Genomic DNA, 11,932 nt, shown 5'->3' with positions numbered 1-11,932 from the left:
GGGATGCAAGTAAAATACTGCAAGCCACCTGAGGCAAGTGTGTACCTTAAGGAGTGCTGAGTACTATGAGCAACAGTGATTGTAATGTTAATGATAGCAATAACAACCTCAGTGCAGGGCATTTCCTGACAAATACTGGGATTTTAAATTTTTTTTTTAACGAGTGCCTACAGGTGCCAATTTATCTAACACATTAGAAGCAAAAAATACAGGACTGAGGACCTCACTGTTACTAGTCGTTTCATTCCTGTGTTACGCAAAGAACCATCTTGCTGGTGCCTACATGTTCTTGCTTTAGCAGTCTGTTCTTAATCAGCAAACCATGTACTGGATTTTAAGCATGCAGTTAAATCTTACGGGATTCAGGCTAGTTCATAAAGTCAAGCTGCTTTCTCCAGAGATGGACATAAGCTTGTGCTGAAATGTATTTCTGAGCTGGGAACACAGACAAACAGGATGTCTAAATACAGTACTAAATACTGAGGCTCTGCCTCAAAAACAGGTCGCTTCTGTGCTGCGTGCAAGTTGTGCACAGCCATAATGTTAACAAGTGTACGCCCAAGTTTTTGTCCAGATGGAAACATCCTGCCCCCGGTTTCCAAACAATCTGCAGCAAAAACTCATACAAACCATTGCTGGGGAAAGGTGGAGGCACAGGGGAGCAGACACAGAGTAAACAAATGCAAATCTTTGGTCCTTTAATCCATTTGCTACCGATGCCTACCCCCAAGAAATGATCCTGCTCATTTATCTCTCCCTGTCTTAGAAATAAGCAGTAAGGCAGGGCTGTAACCCCAGCTAAGTAAGGAAGGGTCCAGCCTGGGAAAGCACAGAAAGGTTCCTCAAGCCAGGCATGCTTGTATGATCCACCTCATCCTTCTTTTCCTAACAAACCTTTCCACCTTTGCAGCTTGTTTCGTTGCTAGCAGCTTGACTGGTGGCGAGTTCCCCTTTTTTGGCAAGCAGGGCTGATCGACTCTCTCACAAAAGCCTAACAAGGTAACATCTCTACAGTGCTTAAGAACATGCAAAGTGCAATCTAAGTGCCAAATGATCTTATTCTAGAGATTAATGAATTAATACTCCAAGAAATGTATGCGCTGAGGTAACTATTGCTTAAATACATTCCCCTCATGATTAAAAAAATTAAAATAAAATAGCTCTTAGAAGTTTTCTCTCTAGAAAAGGTGAATCCTGAATGTATCACTAAAGTGGTAATGCCTTATTTATATTCTGTGAAGTTTCCCACAGCTGTAGAGCGCCTTTTTAGTAAAGGCAAAACCGGGGAAGTGAATTGAAGTTCTCAGAGAAACTTAGAACATCAATGATTTTCTCAAATACCATCTCTGTGATATTTCCAGCCCAAGTCTGCTCCCACCCATTACATCTAGAGAAGCTGGTGTGTCGTAACGCAGAAGCAATGCACAATCCAGTTTCAGATCTAGCATTCTGATGGCTGAGCAGCCAGAAATATCTGCTAGCAAGGGTAAGTAGGCGCATAATCTGTATGAGCTCTGAAAATCTTGGGTTTTGCCCCTTAGGGAAGTCCATGCTCCATCATTTGGCAGTCTGTGAAAATAAGGCTGTATGTAGTATCCAATGCATGAGCTCCTATCAGAGCACTCCAGCTATCAAGTGTAAACCGGTGGTCAGAAAAGATTCAACGCAATAATGAATTAAACACTGCATATACTTTTCCTTTTTCATTTCTGTATCTGCTTTGGCCAATAATGGACCCAAGAGTCAACAGACTAATGATCTGGTTGATGAAACCAAACCTATGCACTGTGTGATATATTTAAGACATGGCACAAAAGAGTCAATAGCACCCTAAACAGTGAACAAATACTGCTGTAAAATGCTGATAAAAGTACCAGAATTCAGCTGGTTTTCAGGTGTTGAAAAAAAACACTGAAAACATCCCAACAAGGTATCCTGGTTCTGTTGAGACACTAACAGCTGTAGTAGGTCCCGCTTAGTGGTTTCATTCTGTTTTCTTACTCCTGTGCTCCTGTCAAATATTCCCTTCATCGATGCTCTGCAACTGAAGTCTTTGGCTAGCATGGGGCCTGATACCACGCCGTGTGTTCATACTGCTGCCTGGCAGAGTCCGCACAGGGAACAGAGCTCCTGGTAAAGCATCTTCCCCAAATAAGCTGATTTTTACATCAGCTTCAATAGCTCTTGCTAAACTGGATGCATAACTGTCCAGAGATTTATGGACTTCAGCTTTTACATGAAGAACAGAATTCTTGGCAGCTTCTAAAAAAACAAAAAAAAAAGGAAAAAAGCAACATATGAGAAAATTAAGTTGATCAGCATGGCTGCACAAATGCTTGAAGACTAATATTGATCCTTTTGTAAAGGTATGATCATGCCCTCTGCAAAGTAACTACCCTACAGCGTGCATTTACCAACAACGCCCAGGGTTCCTAAACCGTTCTACGTACACAGAGCTTCAGAGTTACCTCGATGGGTCAAGCAGAAAGATTGCCTCCAATTCAAGTGGGGAAAAAAAAGAGTCTGATGAGGCAAAGTGTTTATACAGATGTTTAACTTTTAATTACATATATATTTGGAATGATTTTCTGAATCTGAACCTGTATACACAGGATTTTATTGGTCTGAATTTGTACCCAACTGCAGTCAACAGCCTGATGTCTGCTTACTGCCTAGAGTCCAGGATTAGGGACAATGTGAATTGTCTGGCATCAGGCAAGAATTCACGCAGAAGACAGGTACAGAACCCTCAATTTGTACTTCGTCTGCTGTTAAGCATGACTTGCAGCCTTACAAGGACTCTCAGTGCATTTGCACTAAGATCTCACAGTTCATTGACACAAACAGTGCAGTTTAAGAGCTATTTTATACTATGTTTTAAGCCCAAACACCAGATGTTATGTTTATGGATTAACAGTCCTCAAATTCCAAGGGCTTCTTCCAATTAGTGATTAAAATCAGCAGTCTGCTGTCCTTAGGCTTAAATTTGTTCCAGCCACACTGTGGGACCCATTTCCAGTGGGGAAGCTGTAGAGCAATCCATGTCAGGAGAGGTTGAGGACTGCAGTTGCAGACAATAGTATACTTCTTCCGAACCTTTTATTACCTTGGCTACATCTGCTATTCAGTGTTGATGTAGTTGCTTTTATAGCATCTCTATACCTCTCTACCCACCAACATGTTGGGCAACACAGGTGTTAGTCCTAAATGCAATTCTTCAGTGAGGCTGCTGAAATAATGTAAAGTTTCAGAGATGCTGAAAACCCCGAGACACCCAGGGAGAATTGCTAAACCTGTGAAGAACTTTTTCACTAAGATCTTCCTCTTTCACTGAACTGCACAAAAAATTAGATGCCTGCCCCTGCATAATCACTCAGAAAGATAATGGAAGACATATGGTAACATATTTGTCAGGGAAATAATCAGCTCATGCTGGGAAAAGGGCAAAAGTGAATTTTGCCAGGGTGTTTGAAGAGAAAATTCCATAGAAAGTCTTCTCATTATTTCAGAATCATAAAAATAAGTCAGGTTTTATTATTACTTGATTCTTAAAGGTATTCTGCTCATTTTTGTAATGTCCACAATCATTTACTGTTTAGTAAATTCAGTTGTTATCAAGTCTTCTAGTCCATATTATTGTAACTATCAGCTTGAATTAAACTAACTTTGCCATATTTTACAGATGATCACAGCAACACTTTGCTAGCACAGAATCAACAAGTGAGTTGACTGAAAAAAAGTGCATGTGGTTCATCTATTTTCATCCGTATCTGCTGAGAAACATACTCAGTAAAGTAAAAGAAGTAAAAGTTCAGTAAAAAGAAGTGAAACAATGAAATTATATTCAGACTATTATCTGTAGATGGAAGAATGTCAAGTCTGTGAATGACAAAGGCGAGAGAAGGCAGCAAATAAGAAACACTGGGATAATGGAATCAAAGTATAAGGGCAGGAAAATGCGTTCTCTGAGAAACACAAAAACAGACTGCAACAGATGAGTGGAATTGCAGAGAGGATACTGCTGTGCAATGTAAGTGATATTTATGTAGGGAATCCCGACTTCTGACTCTGTCCTTGTCTGTTGCTACTTGAGAACTGGAAGAAAGACCTGATCTTACTTTCTGCTGTACCTGCATGAATGGCCAGATCTGTCAAGGTGAACAGCGATCACGTATGTTTTAAGGCGATTCTGAATGTCCTGGGAGGCTTCCTGAGCAGGCAACATAGTTGGTTCTGAGCATTTCCATACTTACCCCTACACTCACCTTTAATTTGCTCTACTTCATCTTCAAACGTCACTGAACTCCTCCTTCGAGGAGGATAGATGCAGTGTGGGACATGAGGGCCATCTGAGCTATAATCTTCAAGAAGCATTGCATCTGTTCCTGAAACAAAACGAGAGTTCTCAAGCAAAACAGAGTAACACTGGGATACAATATTGAAGCGTTGGCAAAAACTTTTCAGTCTATAGCAGTTTCTTCAAAAGATGTCTAAACCCAGCTTTTTTGAATAATTTTCAGCTCGGATTAAACACTGCATAAAAAAGACTGAGGTCAGAGTTTTCACTGAAAGGATTTGGAAATCTTTTCTCAGTAGCCATCTAAAACCTCAAGCAACTCTGAAATGCTCAGCTGCAGAGCTTATAATGTCAATGGGACAGCAGTAAATAAAGGGTAAAGTTGAGGGCAACTTCCCCCATTTCCTGATGAAGACAAGAGGCTAACCGCGGCTACCTGAGAGGCAGACGACCATAGCAGCCAAATGTCACACCTGTAATCAGACTTGGATGGAAATCTGAATTGGAGAATTTTTCTGTTCGATTTAGTTTGTCTCTAATAACCTATTTTGACTTTCTTGAAATATATTTTAATGGGGAAAAATCCGTTGTTGGTTGGGAATGATTTTCGTCTGATGAATCTTTTTCTAGTTTAGGAGTCTCTCTTTTTTATTTCACCTCCCTGCTTTTGCTTTGCACCTTTCCAATATAAAATAAGAGTTTACAAGCACAAGGAGATTCACCTTAGCATCTCTGCAATGCTTTCACATGAAGGACAAGACTGCAGCCTAGACGTCCCTTACAATGCTGGCCTCTCTGCTGTGTAAGGGAGAAGCGGAGCAAGCATTTCGGGGAGACAGTAGGACAGCGCTGACTGAGCAGTTCTCAGGGAGGCTGCTGCTGGAAGACACAGCTTGCACACACCCCCTGTGTGACATTTTACTATCAGTCCATTTACTCCTGTAATGTGAGAACAGGCCTAGGACAAAGAGCCTTTGCAGGTTTCACAACTCCTCCAGATGGTGACTTCACATCCCTCTTCAGCCACGTGATTGCTTTTGATTCCCAAATTTATTCTTTTTGCAACAAGGAGGTGTTCCAGCTCCCATTTTATAAGAAGTGAGAGGAAGACATCGCTGGGGGTATACCTCTAGACAACATACTGCTCCATAGGTCTTTGCTAACAATTCATTGTGATGTAGCAAAGTGATAAACTTTCTAAGATGAAACTTGTGTGTTATGTCGTATGTCTCCCTCCACCAAACAAGAAAGACAGCAAGGTGCTGCCCTAATACACAGTTCCCAAATAAGCTAATAACTTTCTGTGCTCTTCTGTGGATCATCTGGGTTTGAGGCTGTCTACCGAAAATAGTAGAACTCTTACTGATCTCCAAGGGGATCTTCCTCAGAAACATAGCGTGCAGTGGAAGGGTGGCACTAGGAAGAAAGAGACACTTTCTTCTGTGGAGCAGAATTTTTTCAAATGTACTAGTTTAGTGCATTTGTTTTTTTCAAATGAGGCTGGTGAAGAGACTAGCCTCTTATTCCTACAGGGTGGATGTTTGTCCTTGGAATAATTGATCTTAAGGCAGCACTTCCAGCAATCGGGACTCAGGTGTCATTTCATATTTTGTGTACAGCTGGCACCAGTTGTGGTTTTTTTTCCCTCTCCTACTACTGCATCTGTTTTTCACAACATAAAAAGCCCAGCTTCTGTTTATCAGGGCAGATAAAGACGCAACTGCATCGCACCCCACAGCATCATGTACTGCAGTATGCAGCACTGAAGAGGGACTAAGACTTCTTTCTGCTCTTTAGTTTCTCACAGTGAAATAGTATTTCACAGTGGATCCTTGTTTATCTATTCCCATTCTATGGACTGTACCCCCTCCATAACAAATAGCGGCACTTCTAACAGCATTTGGTATGTATTTGGTTTGTTCCTTTGTTTAAACTGCTCAGTACTGTTCCTCAAAAGATAACACAACATACTTTTAGCTGAGGCAGGTTTAACCAGGATGCTATTCTCCTTTATCCCACACAGCTGCAGAATATCTACAACAAGCTTAAAAGTACCAGTATAAAGCAACTACCAAAATAAATCCCAGCTCCATAGACTTCCTTTACAAAAGAAGGAAACAAACCTCTAACACCAAGCAAATGGTAGAAGATCACCCTCTGGTGTCACTAGAGCAGAAATACTCCTTAAAATAACTATAGTGCAGTTAAGGAATGGTAGCTGAATTAACTGCCAGAAGAATCTAGTTACAGTTCTGGGTAGAAAATTACTGGCAGAACTCTTTTTCACTTTTCCAAACCATTTTCAACTGAGAGATCTTAAGTAGTAATGTAATCATAAGCTGAAACCATCCTAAGTGTTTACGTTTACACTGCAGTATGAACAAGACACGGTCTTTTACAAACTAGGGAACAGAGAAGCACATTCTGCAGAGCACTTTGTTGATCTGTTCCTTGTGGATACAAGGAAAGTCCCTGAAGAACGACAGAAACTAGAGGAGAAGGGCACAAAAAGCAGTCCAGTCCTGTTCCCAGGACACATTATCAAGGGAGGGTCATCATTCCCTAGAGTAAACAGTATTTTGCAAGTAAATATATTGGGAGTAAGGAAGAAGAAAAGCAACTACAGCAGTTCTGTTGTAACAGCTGGAACAGCTGCTTCATGTCATCCATCCACCAAAAGACATCTGCGTGTAAAGAAAGACTATCCCAGAGAGTTCTGCCAACTTACAAGTGCAATCTCCTTCCCAAGAAAAGAAAGCAAGACTTTTAGTTACCGGAATCCTGTGAGCAGCTGAAACCTGTGTCTCCTGTGCTGCTGCTGTTTCCTAATGGCCGCCCCCCTGCCATGAGGGCAGTGAGATGAGGAGATAGTCCCAAATCTGTAAGACAGTTTAATTCTCATTAATGTTTAAGGTGTCTACAATAGTAAAAATCTCTTCCCACTCTATTGTCTTATTTACTGTTCTATGTATAAAACTTACCCTGCTGATCCAGAGCGCACAGCATCTGGACTTTCAATCTTAGAAATCCAGCAGCTTTCAGGTATCCTTGGAATCCTTTCATATGACAAGTCTCCTTGTTACCTGCACCATCTCTTTCTGCAATTGCATGTGTTTTATCAGCCAGCCAGGCTGAACACAGAGCATGTGCACTCAAGAGAGATGGGGATAGTTGCCAGACACCGTCTAGCCAGAGAATAACCTGGTAGCCACGAGCAGGCTGTTAGTGTGGCAGCAAGGTAGGGGCACCGAGAAGCCTGGCTTCTTTCAAATCCCCAAAGCACATGGGGAGGATATTCTATGATTCCTACAAAGGTGCTGTCTCTGGGCCCTGCTTAAAGATTTTGAGGGGTTTTGCTCGTTTTTTTTTCCCTCCCTCTTAGACACCCTGACAAATCTGAAGCTGTCAGCTTCTTGTCACTTGGAAAGAGAAATTTCCTGTCTTTTCCCTTCCACCTCAGTTCCCAATGTGTTCATCCATAGCATCTCCTGGATGCAGTTTTGCCAAAGGGAGGGGCTCCTGCAGCTTGTGAGGGGGCTGCAGCTGCAGGACTCCTTCATTTAGATGGAGCCTCTCCCAGTGATTCCAGGTTGCAGAAAAGACAATGGATGACTTGCTGCTCTCCCCTTCTTTCTGCATTTTAGATCTTCCTTCCCAATCAAATAACATCAGTTTGTGCCTCTGCAGGAAATGTCCCAAGGGACACCATGAAGAGGTCCTATTTTTGGAAGGTTCTAACCAGGACCAGGAAAGTGATCAATTTTTTCATTTTTGTATCAATTTTTTTCATTGCATCACTACTTAAAAAAAAAAAAAACAACAACAAAACAAACAAAACCCAAACCTACCAAACTCTGAGCAACTGAAACTCTCAGCTTTCAACTTGGGAAGGCATCAAATAGTTTTACTCTTCTACATAGTTTTACTTTATGATCTTTTCTTCACAACCATTAAGGCTAAAAACTGAATTCGCAGGAATAGTAAGGCCAGTGTAACTTCAGTGAATCTCAAAGAGTTGTAGCATAAAGCCAGGAATCAAAAAACAAGTGCTACCATTGGTAGTGCTTCAACCTGGCAGTAGGCACATGAAAGGAAGAGCTTGAGAGAGATTAAAATAAATTATTTTTATTAACATAATCACTGTGTCTTCTCTGGCAGAGAAAATTTTACTAGAGTAGAAGAAAGAGGTTAACTGCCACAAAAAATATCCTCCTCTCAAGTGTCTATGATAACCTGAACAGAAGATTACTGAAACCTCCAGAAACATCCCGCTTTGTTTACAGAGCCCTGAGACACGCCAAGTACACACAGACACATTACGTGTTACTTACTGATATTAATGAAGAGTGACTTTTGCGTGTCTTACCTGTGATCCTATTGGAAATGCTGAATAACCTCGATGTCCTATGCCGCTGAACAAAGGACTCGCGATAATACCGATCCCCAAAGCACATTCCTAGTAGTTCCTTGCGCACCGTCTTGTTCCACAGTCCATAAATTAGTGGATGGCAAATGGCACTGGAAAAGGACAACCATGTAGCTAATGTCTCCACGGCAGGGGAAATACTGTTTTTTCCCCAAAGTGCCTCTGATGTAATTACTACCATGTAGGGCCCCCACGTAACCACAAAAGCACCGATGACAACCAAGATGGTTATGAAAGCTTTGCACTGGTTGGCTGAGTAGACAACCCCTTGGAAAGCATTCCTTCGGCTGCCAGAAGATGATGTAGAGGTGCTGGAGTTCTTCCTCCCATTCCTCTGGGAGTCCTCCTCCACAATGACAATGCTACCACAGTGGATTTTGCGGGCCTTAATCCTTGCCACCCGGAATATGAATCCATAGCAGATCATCATGACCACAAAAGGCAGCAACGCGCACCATATCTGCCAAAAGGCAGTGTAGCCAGCCTCTTTATGCCAGGCCGCCACACACATCCACTTGAATTGGTCAAACTCCAAAGATGACCAGCCAAAGAGGGGAGGGAGGCAGCCAATAAGGGAATGTAGCCACACATACACAAGAGCTACCACTGCTCTGTTGCCCGTTATCTTCATTGGGTAAACCATCGGGTACAGGACAGCATAGTACCTGGTCGACATAAAAAAGAATCAACAGGAGCACAAAAGACATACAATAAAACCTCAACATACTTCAGTGATGTTGAGATCTAGTCCTCTTTGTAGAACAGGCTCTTTTCTCCAAATCTTAAAGAGGGCTCAGGGACCCTATTTATAAAAATAATTACATGTAAAAATACCTATCTTTGCAGGCAACATTGTAAAACTTGGCTGAAGGCACACATGCGGCTACTAAATCTGTCCCTACATATCAGTTTGTGCTTGGGGTATAATCTGGAATTTTAAGTCATTACTTCTTTTTCTCAAGTAGTATGTTGTTATACCATCGATAGCTAAAAAAACCTTCAGACGCATGTCCACATTTTGCATTATTGATAACTTCACTTTCTTCTGTTCTGTACCAAAATTTCACCAGGGGCTGAAGGGAGAATGACATTACAACAGTACGCAGCATTATCCACTGCAGTACTTCTCAACTCTATGAACAGCCAACAAGTCACTCTATGAAACGACTAGGCAATTCATTACCATTCACTAGAAAAGAGATGCTTACCGGTCTATAGCTATGAGTCCAAGAGTAAGCATGCTGGCTGAGCTAATCAGCATGTAGAGCAGGGCTGAGAAATTGCACCAAACAACTCCAAAGATCCATTCCCGCCTGATGGAGCTGGTGACAACAAAAGGTAGCACCAGTACAGAGAGTAGAAAGTTGGAGAGGGTCAGGCTGAAGACAAACTTGTTGCTCAACGTGAGAAGGTAAGACTTCCGATAGAGGGTGATGACAATCACCAGGTTGCCCAAACAGATGAAAATAGCAATGACGATTATAGCAATGGACTCTGTGACTCTGACAGCCCCGTCTTCCAGCGTGGTGAGGTTCCTCAGGCCCTTCACATGGTTGAGGGAAGAATTGCTGCTCATGGTCAGAGCGTGCAGAGCTGGAGCAGCCAAGACATGCTGAGCAGCTAGAAGCAGAACAACGCTCAGAAACATTCAGGCAAGATTTCTTCACACTCTCTCCAAAGACTGGAGGCTTTTTTTTTTTTTTTTGCCTGCGTTAATTAAAATTTACCTGTAGGATGCAGGATATCATTTTAGATGGGAAAGCAAAGGGGCAGGAAATTGCCTATGGGTACACCAAAGGGGTCAATGACAGAGCCAAGCCTAGAACAGGGAAGAAACTGTCTGAAACACAATAAGAGGTGGAGTGGGGGAAACAAGAAAATTAGCACATCTTACTTAAAAATTTTCTAAGGATCTTACTTGTTTCTAAGCCATACTTACCACCAGCTGTGCATCTCACTCAGTCCCTTCATCTAGGTTGCAAAGAAACAAGAACAATGTCAGGATCAGTCTTTGTTTCTCTCACTTTAAAAAAGTAACTTTTTTTTTTTTTTTTTTTTTTTTTTTTTTTTTTCCCTTTTTTTCTTTTTTTTTTTTTTTTTTTTTTTAGTTCTGCCTGTTTATCCTCATTGTTACCTTGTATTCTGCCTATGCAGCATTTGCTGGTGGTCTGTGGATGCCTGGCTAGTCATACCCTGCTGCCTCTTTCTTAACAGTTGCTAAGTAACATTCAAAGATTCAGGGATCATTGCACATACACTCCAAACATCGCTTCTCCATGTTCATAATCACCTTAGCTACAGCGGTGATTCTATCTCACTGCCAACACCAAACTGGGGGAACTGAGTTTCTATACATGAGGTTCGAAAGAGGCTTCCTTGCATTAAGCCACGGTCCACCCTACAGAACTGTTCGAGAACCTTTAACCCTTAACTTCTCAGTGTTAGCATCTATCCCACTGACTCACAACCTCGTTTTGTGAAACCTCGGTATTTCTCCCAATTCCTTATCAGCCTTCTCCCCGCTGCCTCCAACACAGGCACTCCTATCTACTTCATTCAATCCTTCACCCATCTGCAGGCCAGCACACTGAAGAAAAAAACACCACCAAAAATGCAAATATGCAAACCAGAAAACTAGATTCCACCAACTAATATAAAGTTGATATTTGCATTTCTTGGAAATGAGGGACTTGCAGAGAGTTCCCTCAGCTGTGGCAGTGCCCCCACCCATTGCTCCCAAACGACCAGCCGTACTCACAGAAACGCTTCTGCTGTGGCCTTAGGCACCAACGTCAGGCTGGAGAGCCCCGTTTTTTCCATTTTTATCTGTGCTTTCCTAAGAGCATAATTAAAGACATTAGTAAGCCGTGCTCTGTACAACATAGCTGAGCTCTTCTCTACTGAAGCTGCCTGCCGACCGTTTGCAGAAGTGCTTTTCTCCAAGTTTCTCTCTAAACATGCCTGCACCACCTCTGTGAGCCCGTGCAGTACTTGTTGCCTGCTGCAGGTCTTGGAAAGGAGGCGCCCCCTGAGGGGCGGCGGCCGCTCCCTACACCAGCGACGCCCGGCGCGTCTACTCGCTCCCCGTTCCCTCACGGCCCTGCTGCACCCCGGGGGGAGGAGAAGGCCTCCGAGAGAGGTGGCCCGCCCGGGGCAGGGCAGCCCGGGGCGGGGGGAGCATCCCATCCCATCCCATCCCATCCTGGCCC

At 42.6% G+C, this 11,932-nt stretch overlaps 1 protein-coding gene across 1 annotated transcript; it reads right to left on the bottom strand.

Moving 5' to 3' along the window:
• Nucleotides 1–2,014: 2,014 nt before the first annotated feature.
• On the bottom strand, nt 2,015–10,371 carry GPR161 (G protein-coupled receptor 161). Its single transcript, XM_010297452.1, has 5 exons — nt 9,932–10,371; nt 8,664–9,388; nt 7,072–7,176; nt 4,266–4,385; nt 2,015–2,262 (listed from the first exon to the last, which is right to left on the bottom strand). The coding sequence occupies exons 1-5, from the start codon at nt 10,369–10,371 to the stop codon at nt 2,015–2,017; spliced, it is 1,638 nt and encodes a 545-aa protein (XP_010295754.1).
• Between the last annotated feature and the right edge of the window lie 1,561 nt (nt 10,372–11,932).

Source organism: Phaethon lepturus, unplaced genomic scaffold, assembly GCF_000687285.1.
Source record: "Phaethon lepturus isolate BGI_N335 unplaced genomic scaffold, ASM68728v1 scaffold43611, whole genome shotgun sequence".
Lineage (NCBI taxonomy): Eukaryota > Metazoa > Chordata > Aves > Phaethontiformes > Phaethontidae > Phaethon > Phaethon lepturus.
The sequence above is the reverse complement of the archived record's forward strand: the minus strand, read 5'-3'. Positions and strand labels throughout refer to the sequence as shown.

Excerpts from the sequence above, each read along its gene's own strand:
- GPR161 (XM_010297452.1), bottom strand. The coding sequence starts at position 10,371 with ATGTTTCTGAGCGTTGTTCTGCTTCTAGCTGCTCAGCATGTCTTGGCT. Across the intron at positions 9,389-9,931 it reads GGACTCATAGCTATAGACCG|GTACTATGCTGTCCTGTACC; the intron begins GTAAGCATCTCT and ends TATGTCGACCAG. Across the intron at positions 4,386-7,071 it reads CAGCTGCTCACAGGATTCCG|GAACAGATGCAATGCTTCTT; the intron begins GTAACTAAAAGT and ends GTTTTGTTTCAG.